The following is a 13246-nucleotide window of genomic DNA, read 5'->3' on the forward strand; positions in this document are numbered from 1 at the left end:
TCTTTACTGCTCAGCTTATTTGACATCAGATACAGAATCATAGAAGGTACTGAGTTGGAAGGGACCCAAGAAGGATCTTTGAGTCCAACTCGGGACCCTGCATATGACAACCCCACAGTTCACACCATGTGTCTGCAGGCATTGTACAATTGCACCTTGAACACTGTCAGGCTTGGGGCTGTGACACCTCCCTGGGGAGCCTGTTCCAGTGCTCCACCACACCCTGGCAGAAGAACCTTTTTCTAAGGTCCAACCTGAACCTCCCCTTGGCACATATTCCTGCCATTCCCTTGGGTTCTGTCACTGGTCACTAAAGAGAAGAGTTCAGCACCTGCCCCTCCCCCTCCTCTTGTGAGGAAGCTGTAGACCTCAATAAGGTCTCCCCTTAGTCTCCTCTTCTCCATGCTTAGCAAACCAAGTGACTTTAACAGCTCCTCATACAGCTTCCCATCCAAACTCTTCACCAACTTTGTAGCCTCTTTTGGACAGTCTCCAGTAGTTTTATATCCTTCTCATCCCGTGACACCAACAACAGGTGAGGCCACACCAGTGCGGAGCAGAGCAGGACAATCATCTCCCTCGCCCAGCTGGCAATGCTGTGCTTGATGCACCCCAGGACACAGGTGGCCCTCTTGGCTGCCAAGCCACACTGTTGGCTCATGTTCAACTTGCCATTGACAAAAACTCCCAGATCCCTCTCTGTGGAGCTGCTTTCCAGCATCTCGTTCCCCAGTCTGTATGTGCAGCCAGGGTTGCCGTGTCTCAGGTGCAAAATCTGGCACTTACCCTTGTTGAACTTTGTGCAGTTAGTGATTGCCCAGTTCTCCAATTTGTCCAGATCCCTCTGCAGGGCCTCCCTGCACTCAAGAGTGTCAACAGCACCTCCCAATTTAGTGTTGTCAGTGAACTTACTTAGTATTCCCAGATAGGCATTTTTTGAAGTATTTTATTAAATATACAGAGCTTTTCTGTAAAATCTCATAGAAGAAAGGAAATATTTCCATACTAATATTTTGGCTTACCTCCTTCATTTCTACTTCCTTGTCAGTTCTTACTCCGTTTTCTGGAGAAGGGATGTCTACATAGATGACCAGCTTACTGGTGTGACCTCCTTTCATTAGGATTTGTGGCTCAAAATTTGAGGTTCCAAAGCCATCCAAAGCATAAAACGCAACAGTATATCTCAGCTTCCCTCCATAGGCCATGAGCTGTTTCAATAAAAAATTATTACTTTTATTTATTCCAAGGTTAGAGCTACTAGCTAAAAATATTTTAATGTCATCAGAAGACTTGAAAACTGCCAGTTCTTTGAAGAATTGGCAATAAAACATGAAAACTGAGTTAAACTCAGCAGTTTTTGCACCAAGGTTAAATGCATATTTCAAAAAAGCAGTCTCAGGTTCTTCTTTGGTTCTTCAAGGTGCATACTCAATTTTCATTTAATTCCTAAGCAATAGAGATTCCATGATCTATATACGGAAGCTAGCATCAAGGCTGAAAACTCCTTCAGGTTTCTAAAGTAAAACTCAATATATCACTCTTTTCCCCGCTGTATGATCTCTGAAGAGTAACGTGGTAATTAACTATGGGTGTTACCAATTTACAGGGTCAAGAAAAATCTCATTAGGAAAGGGTAATGTAAGCATATAGTTTATGCCTGCTACAAATGAGATCAGTCACCTAATGTCTATAGTATTATGACCTACAAGAATAGAACTAGTGCAGAAAAATGTTATTAAAATTAAGTGACTATTATACAATAAAGGAATGACTATTAGCCAATAAATAAATTATCTACAAAGCATTCTAATTATATAATGATCTTACCTGGTCTCCCTGAAACTGCTCCGGTAACCTCCAGTAAAATGTTTCTGTCTTTAAATATTTTCTGACTATGGCAGCATCCAGTAAAACATCAGGAAACTGTGAAAATACTCCTTGCACTGTTCCAGTCAGGTTACTTGGAGCTACTACATGCAGAATGGACTGATCTGGAGTTAAGGTTATCTGCAACACAAAGCAAAAGACTAATTGAACAAAAATATTCTGTTCCAGTGTTCACTGTTAACAGTTTTAGCTGCTTTGAGACAGTAAATATTCCATTGTGGATAAATGCTCAAACCAAAAAATTGGGAAATATGTTTGATTTTTTTTTTTTTTCAAGTGAAGAGTGAGGCACAAGGTTTCAGAAATAAAACTATGACCACTTACCACTTGCTTTCCTTTTAGTTCTACCATATGCTGCAGCCTCTGCAAGCCAGCCAATTACAGTCAGCCTGACTAATAAAACCATGTAGACTTAGTCACCCCAGTGTGGTACCTAACACAAGAATAACACAAAACCGTATTGCTATATTTTTGTCACTTTACTTACAGGAATTCTCACATGATCTTCTAGTTCTGAACAGGATGTGGACATCCCAAAACAGAAGCACGGAGTACAACCTAGTGCATTGTTAGCAGACAGAGCAAAAGTTCCAGGTTTACATTCACTGCATTGTAGACCAAATACATTTTCCTGAAAGAAATAAAAAAACCAACATAACAGCACAATTATGTTACTTTCCTAGCTTAAGGAAAGATGATGCTGGAAGAAGAACTAGCAGCTATGTAAACTACATAAGAGAAAGCCAATTAGTGTATCTATTCTGTTTTACTATACAGTACTTACTTTTTCATTATTTTCCAATACTATTAAAAAAATACACAAGCCACAAAACACCAGAACATTCATGTATTTGATTTCCTAGCAAAAATTAGCAGCTCTGTATTTCCATTCAAGACAGACAAATCTTTCCCTCCCCCTCATCACTCCATCTGGAAAATGGGCTCCCAAAGCCAAAGAACCTGCTCAGTATGAATAGGAATCAGGGGACCTATTCCCAAGTGCTGGTTTTGGCCTCAGTTCCCAACTGGTAAGTCCAACTTGAATAAATACACAAAACTACAGTCCGTGCCCACTGGTATCTTTAACCAGAAGAAAGGAGAGAGTCCTATGAAAGAGTATATTTATGGCCTTGAAGTACATTCTTTTATATCAATCAATGTTTCAAGAACAGATTCTCACCTTTTCAGAAAAATCTATACTAAATCTCTGTATTTAATTTTGCCTTTTTTTTAATACAAGAATGTCAATTCAGACTTCACTATTAGCAATACACATGAGTTATTCTTAAGCACTGCCTTTGGTTATAGCATTGGAAACAAATTTGAACTTGCAACATAACCACACTTTTTAAAATGTTAGGAGGAAACTTCCTATTATTATCATTTGGATTTTCAAAAGAACAGGTTTTATCATCTAACTCCATGTGCTGTTCCAAAACCTGTTAAAATCATGTGTGTATGAGCAGAAAAAACTTCTGTTTTTTTTTTCCATTTTTCCATTTTTTTCCATTTATATAACAAAGGTAAGAACATAATAGCTTTTTCATTGGAGTTTTCTAACATTTAATTAGTTTTTTAAAATGCTTTCAAATCTAGGATGGAAGAAGCTGTAGAAGTGCTGTCTATCTATACACAGAGAATGAAATAATTCATTGCCAAAACAGCATGCTTTTAGGTTAAGAAATAAACCTTTTAATCAGAGATTGTCCGCTCAAAAACTTCAAGATTATATCAATTAATGCGACCTCCACTCAGAAATACAACTCTTGCAGCAAAGTTTTCCTAGACTCTATGAAGGAATGTTTTTCCCTGGCTTGAGGTGGAAACATTTTCTCTGTATTGCTCATTGCATCAGAATACATTTCACTATTACAGCTGGTTCTCCTCCAACATTCTGTGTGTACTGAGGAAAAAAAACTTTTAAATAGCAACTAAGAAATGATGCATATGAGTCACAAACTATTATTATTTGAACTATTTGTAAGGCAAAATAAAACAGTAGAAAAAAAGAAAGCAGGATAAATAAAACATGTAAAATGTGTACCATTAAAATGGTTTATATGGCACTGTTCTCAGTATTAGAAGGCATTTACATCATACAGAGAAATATAGTGACACTGAAGTCACTAGCACCATCCCATATATTTAAAAATATTTCCAAAAATTTTGCACCAGAACTCATGGCCAGTACTTTGTCCTATTCAAAAGGAGGCAGACAGAAATCTAGGAGAAAAAAAGAGCAATACAAATGCATCCTCATCCATTTCTATCTTACTATAGTAATCTACAAAAATTCTGAATGTACTATAAGAATGATGTGGTTACAGAAATTCACTTAATACAGAATAAACACACAGATCTTACATTCAACAAATGTAATCTATTTCAATGTAGGACTGCAGTGAGACCACAGTGATGAAATATAACAAATAGTGTACAAGACTAGAAAGACAGCAAGTATTCAGCATTAGTCAGCTAGAAATGACTTTTCGTGATTATGCATACAATGGGTCTTGATCCCGACTTCTTAACATACGTCCACATCAAATTCCACTAATTCTGTCTAAAAGAGAACTTCAGTACCATGCCACAATACTTTTATGACCACAAACTGGAAATAAAATTATCTGGCTACATAAAACAAAACAAAGGGAGGTAAGAAGGAAACTGTCTAGTATTATCACAGGAATTTCTGAGAACAGAAATAACAATGCCATGTTGGTAGCACTGCTGTTTCTTCTACCTCCACCTGTGTTGTTGTCTGTCCAAGTAGGGAACCTCATCTGCCAATTTTTAGCACAGTTGACTAATAAGACCTATTTTGCACTAGCATGGAAAATCCTTTAGGGGTGACTTAGGTGTACTCAGAACCATCTCAAAGAAGAGATGCAGATTGACTTCTGAAGTCCTTTCAGCACTACACCTTCCATCATATTTATGTAACAAATGACCAGAGAAGCCCAATGCTGGCTCAAAAGTGTCTGAATACTTCAGTACCTTGCAAGTGCAGATGCCCGTTTCTTCTTCACAACCACAAATTCCATCAGTATCATCACACATCTCAGCTTTGGTTCCGCTCAAGTCGCAGTCACAGGCAACACAGTCTGGGTAGTCCCTGTAGCCTAATGCACACCTGGAACAGTCTTGTCCTCCAAATTCAACTCTGCACTGGCACTGACCCGTCAATACATCGCACTGGAGACTGGCTGAACCAGTGTCACTACAGTTGCAAGCCTTAGATGGAAAGAAGAAATGTTCATAAATAGCAGATCCTTAAAAACTTTTGTTACAACTGAAACAGAACAGTAAATTTAGAATGGCCCTTAAAACTCAAATGTTTGCCAACAAATAGTATCCAAGAATAAAAGCGAAGATCTTCCACATAGAAGTGGGGTTTTTTTACTGTGTATTTGAACAAAGAACAGCCCATGGCAAGAAGTAAGAAGCTCTGTTGATTCCTAAATCTGGGCTGCAAATCAAAAAAGTTGAAGAAATGTGTTCCAGAAAAAAAATCCAAAATTACTATGTATTGAATGCAGTAAATAAATTAAAATAATGGTATATAAATGTTGGATGAAAGAAATCCGTAAGTACAACAATTTTCTATCATAGAAAGAAAAATCTTAGTACTGACATTCAAGATTTCAAGAAGCATTAATAAGTTCTACATCTTGCTCAAGTTCCATTTAGTATTTAATAAGGAACCAAGACTCTCATTGTGTCGAAAGGTGGGAAGCTCAGCACCAAAGGAGTACTGTTCCCTGGCACAGCCTGTCCTGCAATCAGTAACATGAACCTGTTATTACAAATATGCAAAGTGGATGTACTTAATTTGTCTTTTTTCTTTTGAAGCAGATCTAATCTGAAGTATTGATTTCATAGCTGGGATTACTTAACAAGTCCAGTTTTGCTCTGTGGTTATTTCTAACAGCGCAGGCAAAAAGTCCATTCCATCTGTCATCACCTGACTGCCAGCATTTTCCCTGAGTCTTCTTTCCTCATCATCTCACTCTGAGATGAAAAGCCTTACCTTGTAAAGCACTCTACACAGAGACCCACAAAATCTCTTAGGATCACTATGGACCCTGTAGCAAGTTTGCTGCAAACCATTATAACTCTCTGTATTAAGCAGTGTTTACTCCAGCAGTGAGAATTAGGTACCACGCTGCCTAGTCTAACACATTATGACCAAAGTAAGTTCACAACTGTGGCTCCCAGATACCATTAAAGGTCTACAGCATTTAATGTCAAACTCAATTTTAGGAATAATAATAATATAAATAATTTACATTTACTTCAATCTCAGTCAATATGTGATTAAGTAAGGACTCTAAGGTACAAGTAACTGTGCTGCAGCACACTTGAAAAGGTTTGCAAGCAAAACATGACTACAGCTCTGCTCCATCACTGCACCCAGAGATGGACGCTAAACGCCAAGAAAACTGCAAGAAAAAAGCCAGATTAAATATCTCACTAATGCAGTCTGTGTTGCAAAAACAGACCAGCTGGGTTTCTGAAAGCATCTCCCCCATTTCATCCATGTAGAGAGCATGTGTGAGCTTTTCCAGGCCTTCTCAGTGGACATTGTACTGGAATTCAACCTGCCAGAGCTGAGTATTCAGCACAGGGGAGCCTCCATTGGGACTGTTACCTGCAGATCACAGTACTGCTTATTGCACCAAGAAAGTAACTAAAACACCTCAGAGCAGGGCTGTCAAACTCATTTTCACCATGGTCTGAATGTAATTTTAGGACTGTCTAAATGTAGGAGTAGCTACATTTAGACAGTCCTAAAATTACATTCAGCCCTTTGAAGGCAACCGCAAGGCTGATGTGGCCCTTGGTGAAAATGAGTTTGACGTGCCTGCCTTAGAGTAATTCATGTTAATTACTGTGATGCTGTAACCAAAAGGAATGCTAAACAACTTAGCAAAATTGAGCACTTACATATTTAATTAAACTTGACCATTAGCAAGTGCTGTGGAATCGCCCTGTGAAAGGAACACTTCAGGGAAATGCACAGGGACCAGCACATTGTATTTGCGCAACATTAGGTAACAATGACTGTTGGTAGCTGACAAAGCAGCAGTTTAAAGATTGGATGCCAAGTAAGTTGATATAGATCACTAAGATGGTAAACACTGAAGAGCTATTATAGGACTATTTTATCATCCTTACTCTGAAAAATTAAAGAGAGAAAAAAATAAAACAATTTGGCTGATACTTGTACTTGTCAAGTACTCACTGCATACAATGACAGACCTTGTCAAGTTGATTATATTTGTGGTTTTCCTCCATTGACATTACTTATCACATTTATGTAATTCTGAGGCTTTTTAAAATCTCAACATTTATAAAGATTGGCCCAATGCCATATCTGTCAGGAATTTACTGCATGAACCTAATTGCGTAAATGGTTGCTATTCCTTGGATCTGCACTGAGCTGGCATTTTACTGCTTAATTATACATACTAATCTGAGATAATGGCAGTTACCATTTTCCCTTTCATAAAACATTAACTGCCTTATACCTTTTTAATTTGAAATATTCAGAAAAAAAGTGTGCAGTGACTGTCAAGATAAACTAGATTTCATTGTTCTTAAAGCCACAATACCATCACTCCTTCATTAGCACAGAAACCTTTTCTTGTTGTCAACTGTTGCTACAAATCTGTTTCAGTATCACTACTCAAGCAGCTAAAAGTTAGAATTCAAAATTCAAAATTTTAATATGATCTATGCACCTATCCAGAATAGGCACTCTGAGTATTTTCAGACAGCTTTCTTAGGAGGTTTCTCTATAAACACTTTAGTCTGATTTTATTGTGGTGGGTTTTTTTTGTTTTTTTTTTTTTTTTCTTATGTGAGCATGTGAACACTTTGAGACAGAGAATAAAGATTGAGGTTCTCAAAACCAGAGTCCAGTTCTGACATTAGTTAACAGCCACGGCTTCCCTGCCAGCCTACCATACCTTACAGCCAAGTTTAGGAGAGAGTCCCCAGTGATTTTCTTCACAGAGTTCACATTTTGGTCCCCTAGTGTGAGGGGGACAAATGCATTGGCCAGAATCAGCATCACAGTTGTTCTGAGTATGAGCACAGTCACAGGCTGCAAAAGAAAAAGGACTCAATTATTAACCTTACTCTTGCATTTGTTACAGAGAAGAAAGTGCACATCCACTAATAGTCTTTCTTAATTATGCAGTAGAGTTTATCCATTCCACTATCCCTGCTGTCTCTAATCACTGTGAAACAAATTATGACCTCAGTGACAATCAATCTTTTTATTGAAAGTCCACTACTGCATCTTGACATAGCCTGTTCAGTGGTTTAAAAAGCAGTGCTTCATTTTCACAGGGGAACCACCAAAGCCAAACAAAATTATGGTCGAAAAGACTAAATTTGTAGGAAAAAATTCTAGTACAGAGCACACAAAACTCAGAAGATACGATAATGTTCTCAAGCAAGTGAAAAATAAATCTCAAATTAGTACTTTGCAATAACTGCTCAGTGAATAAGAGAGATGGGTAACTTTTTATAATAACTAACTGCTGCAGGAAGCATTTGTCTATTTAAGAACTACAATACTATTCTTGCTAAAAAGCAGAAGTTCAGAAAAGTGTTTTTATTAACATTGACAAAGTTTTTGAGACTGAAACAGTTAAAGGTACCTAAAGGATCTTTTATTCTTAGTAAAGAAACAGTATGTATGTCCCAAAAACATAATCCTGTCACATAACCTTACTGTAGATTTCATATTACTATACTATTTGAGGCATGAAAAAAAAAAGTTCCTGTTGGTTTGGAGAAAAGTAGGCATTCCTTTAACTATACTGTGTTGAAAAGGGCATCTTCTTAACATGATAAATTAGGGGGTTTTATGGCATGTTCTCTGTTTGGATTAAGATTTTCCTCTCTATCTAAAAACTGTACACACCCAGGTGATGATAGGAAAATAGATTCCATGACATCTTATCAAAGTATAAAATATATTTAAGAATTAAATGACAAAAAACAAAGCATGAATCTGTTAAGAGTTGTAGCTCTTAACTTTTACAGCTGGAGAAAAAAAAAAATAGAAGTTTCTATTCTCTGAAGGACTGAAGGGTTTTGCAAAGGAAGAGACAAACAAGATATTTAGGATGTAATATTCCTCTTATGCAACCTTCATGAGTTGCTATTTCATTGTCACCACCCTTTCACAAGGAACCACACAATAAGCAATCAAATGTCTTGTTCAATAGCTTAATCAAAGTATCAGGAGACAATTCTACAGATTTTTCCACATAGTCAATCAAAACAACTGACAATCAATCAAAAAAATTGACCTTTGCCAGAGTTAAATACAAATATATTGTTGAAAGAAATTCCAGACAAACCCTGAAAGGATCACAGATTAGAGCTTACGTGTGCAGCCGCCATCCTGGAAGGCGTGAAAGCCGTGAGCACAATGATCACACTTCTCTCCAGCCACTCCTGGTACACAGTGACACTGCCCCTGGTCATCACAGTCCTCAGAGACTGAGCCAAACTGGCTGCAGTTGCAGGGAACACAGCCAAGCCCAGTAAGCAGGCCATAATAGCCATTCTGTTGGACAGGAAGTAAATACATTTTGAGCAATATTTCATAGATTTTTTTAAAAACAATATGATGTACACTCATTTTCTCTTGTTTACTTTCCCTGCTGTCTGACCCACATGAGTATTGGTCAGTACTGTGTGACTGCTGTGGGAGGACTCTGCCTTTATCTCTTCACTGTTCCCACCCATACGCAAGTATGCATTAGGGTGCAAATTGACACTGAAATGCTCTCATGGTCCTCTAATCTTGTCAGTGAGACTTATGTTTTAAAGTCAGAGGTTATTTCAGTGTAAAGACTTTCATGAGGTGAGGGTGGGCTGTGCTGCTCAGGCACAGATTTCTGTGAATGTGAATAGAAGACCAGAAGAGAGCAGGTCAGTGACCTAGTACATGGGGACTGACGGGCATTCAGCTGGGCTGGCACAAGGGCAGTGATGGGGCACATATTTCCTGCTCTGGTCTTCAAGGCAGTTCTACACTTGCAAAGGCTGGAAACTGCTGGTTTGTACCACCATTGAATGTCTTCTTGTTCTTACAACAGGTCTGTCTTTTAGCCAATTGCCTTTTTGGTGTTCAGCTGTGATGTGTTTATTCTCACCAACCACATTCTTCAGATATTCCCACTCAGACTTCATTTTGCAGAAGCACAGCACTAAGATCCCTTCAGGTCTGTTACCAGTTTGTTTTTTTTGGTAAGCCAACACAACTGCATGCTACCAGTGAGCGCAGTGCTAGCCCAAACAGCCCTGTGCAGAAGGGTGCTGAGTTAACTACATAGCTTCACGTGTGCAGAGAGCACTGGCAGAGCAATTTTCAACCACAAAAGCCTGTGCAGACAAACCTTTGGTCACTGCTACAGCAACAGGTCCCCTCTCCCCTGTACACAGTTGCTGCTATTCTCTGTATCTGTTCTAAACAACACCTATAGATAAACAGGAAGACCAAGATACAAGAAAATGCAGATATTGGAAACATGTAAATATTTGCTTACCAAGCACTTGTCACATCTTTCTCCAATCACATTCGACTTGCAGTGACAAAAGCCTGTCTCATGATGACAAGTACTGGAAAGGGAACCATTCACATGGCACTCACAGGCTTTTGTTTAGACAAAAAGAAATCAAAATATTAATGACTATTAATTTGTATTCATTATTATACAGAATTCCAAATTTGGCATAAATGTATCTTTCACCTGTTTATATACTATTGATCTTAATATACTACAGTAATACCTGTACTATACATTTAGGCTACAAGATTTAAAAAAACACCTCTGTGAACATACATGTTTGAGAAGTTTGTTTCTTCCAGCCCCATATGTAACATTTTTAAGTAGGAAATGTCTACAGCAGGTCACTGAAGGAATAGTATTAAGCAAGCCAATCAGTTTCAATAATATGAAGTGTCAGATTCCAGTATAATACATTTCTTTCTCAGGCTAACCCAGGCACATAGTTTTCAACCTGCACTTGCCAAATCACAACTTGAAGGTTAACTTTTTCAGCAAAGGTGAGTATCTCACTATCCATTCTGCTACGTGCACACCACATTTTTCTGTCCTTTAAATTCTGAGAGTAATAATAATAGCTTACCACGACAGCTTTTCTCAGTCACTGCATCCCCATAATACCCATCAGCACACTTTTCACAGTGGTGTCCTGCTGTGTTCCCCAGGCATTTCAGGCATTGTCCTGTGAAGGTATCACAGTGGCCATCTTCTTGTGGGTTTACATTGCCATTGCATTCACAAGGAGCACAGGATTGTCCAGGCACAAGTGGATTTCCATAGTAACCATTAGCACACCTGCACCAGAGATCAAAAACTATGAGTCGGAAAGTGGTCACGTCAAACACTCTCTCCACCCAAGGGAGTATCTCCTATTAATTTTTTATCTAAAATGCCTCTGTATTACAAGCAAAGACGAAACGGGAAGGAAAATTTTATTAGGAATGTTCTGTACATGTGGTAGAAACACTTCAAGGCAGGTAGGATGATGAACAGTTAGTGATAAAAATGATACAGGTATTTTACCCAAAGCTAATGTACATACCTTTCACACTGCGAACCAGTATAGCCTGGAAGACATTTGTCACAGAAAATTCCACCTCCTTCACTCAGCTGGCAAGTAGGACTGAAACTATCAACAACATTTCTGGCAGTCAGCATCAAAACACAGAATCACAAGATTCCACAAACATTCAATATTCACCCTTCAAGTCCATGCACCTATCTATATAACCATGTGACTGCAAGTTTTTCTAGATTAATATCAGTGCTTTAAACATTACAAAATGTCAAAATGAAGTCATCATTTTCAAAACCTCTTTGAGGTTTTTTCTTTTAAAGGAAAGGAAGATTTGAAACTTCTAAAAACCTGGCCCTCTTTCTAGCAAATCTGTGGCAAGCTCCTCTTGTTGACATGCAACACTTCTGTCCTGCTGTCTTCTGAAACAACATGAAAGATAACAGTAATTTTTCTGACAAGTTCAAGGACAGGATGAAGTGTTATTTGCCCTTCATGTACAAACTCCACCAGTTCACTCAACCTGTCTATACATTTGTGTAACTGGAAAAATAGCTTTGAGATACACTCAAATGAAGAGGAAGACAAAAAGTCTTTCTCTCTCTCCTTCAGATTTCACATATTTTCTTCATCTCAACTTTCTGATTTTGCTGAAGATGGAAAAGAAATCTCACATAAGCAGCTTACTTGTTTGCAGCAGAATTCAGAGGACACGCACAGGGCTGGCAGTCCTCAGAAGTTCCTTGAGATGGATTTCCATAGAAGCCAGGCAAGCACTGATCACAGAAAGGTCCTGTCGTGTTGTGCTGACAAGCCTGTGAGACGTGGAAAAAAAAAAATCTTTTCAGATCTACTGTTGATGGCTTTTCAGCTCCTGAGGGATCCCTGCAGGAGCCTGCATGCAGAATAACATCCAAAAAGAGCCATGAAGAACACAGTAGAACTTTGAAAACAAGTGTGGGTTTTTTTCTGAGTTGTAACAAATCTTAGTTGTTTCTTTCCTACATCTTAGAATATGCTTTAGACCACAAAACCAGCCATTTTACCTATTCACAAACTTAAACATATTTTGCATATTGCACACATTTGCAGTAACAAACTTCTTATATATTTCTTACTGGCATTTAGCCATTGTATTTCTGTGACCTTTAAATTTCAGAAGAGATCTGACAGCTAAATTCTCTCTTCAGAAGGTAATGTGTAATTTCCACTGATGTCAGTCATGGAAGATACACATATCTGAAAACAGATATTTACCCAAAACACTGCTTAATCTTATTCCTTTCAGGAGAAATTTTATCATCACCTGCAGCAAGCAAAATTGAGATTTTTACCAGCCAGTATATGGTGACACTTAATTCAGTTCTGACTATTCCCCCCTTGAGATGACAAACTGAAACAAACCCTTTATTCGAGAACACGTTAATGGAGCCCCCAAACATATTCTTAAGTAAACAATGAAAAACAAGAAAAAATAAACACTTGGTACCCATAGCTTGAAATTTACATACACTGTGAACTTGTCTCCCACAGCCAAAATGCTCTCTTAATTCCTAAACAGATGCTTAAAACACAAACACTTTGAAGGATGACTTACAAAGCAAACACCATGAATATCACACTCAGTTGCATGCCCATTGCATTTGCAGGGTTGGCAAATACCTCCAAAGAGTATCCCATCCACACGGTAGTACCCAGGGAGACAGGACTGAAAAGAAAAAAGGGGAATGGGAGAAAAAAAAGCAGTAGC

At 38.2% G+C, this 13246-nt stretch overlaps 1 protein-coding gene across 1 annotated transcript in view; it reads right to left on the reverse strand.

Moving 5' to 3' along the window:
- The window catches only part of LAMA1 (laminin subunit alpha 1), a gene marked incomplete at its 5' end in the record, with an annotated part of 105386 nt that overhangs the window by 41591 nt on the left and 50549 nt on the right, over positions 1 to 13246 (reverse strand). The window contains 11 exons of the mRNA XM_082046579.1: positions 1023 to 1208; positions 1828 to 2007; positions 2375 to 2518; positions 4885 to 5121; positions 7860 to 7996; positions 9295 to 9475; positions 10461 to 10567; positions 11065 to 11276; positions 11524 to 11610; positions 12184 to 12311; positions 13094 to 13204. Of these exons, the coding sequence (XP_081902705.1) occupies positions 1023 to 1208; positions 1828 to 2007; positions 2375 to 2518; positions 4885 to 5121; positions 7860 to 7996; positions 9295 to 9475; positions 10461 to 10567; positions 11065 to 11276; positions 11524 to 11610; positions 12184 to 12311; positions 13094 to 13204 (1710 nt within the window). The remainder of the gene's footprint in view (positions 1 to 1022; positions 1209 to 1827; positions 2008 to 2374; positions 2519 to 4884; positions 5122 to 7859; positions 7997 to 9294; positions 9476 to 10460; positions 10568 to 11064; positions 11277 to 11523; positions 11611 to 12183; positions 12312 to 13093; positions 13205 to 13246) is intronic.

This window comes from Streptopelia decaocto, assembly GCF_964273445.1.
Source record: "Streptopelia decaocto genome assembly, chromosome: 2".
Lineage (NCBI taxonomy): Eukaryota > Metazoa > Chordata > Aves > Columbiformes > Columbidae > Streptopelia > Streptopelia decaocto.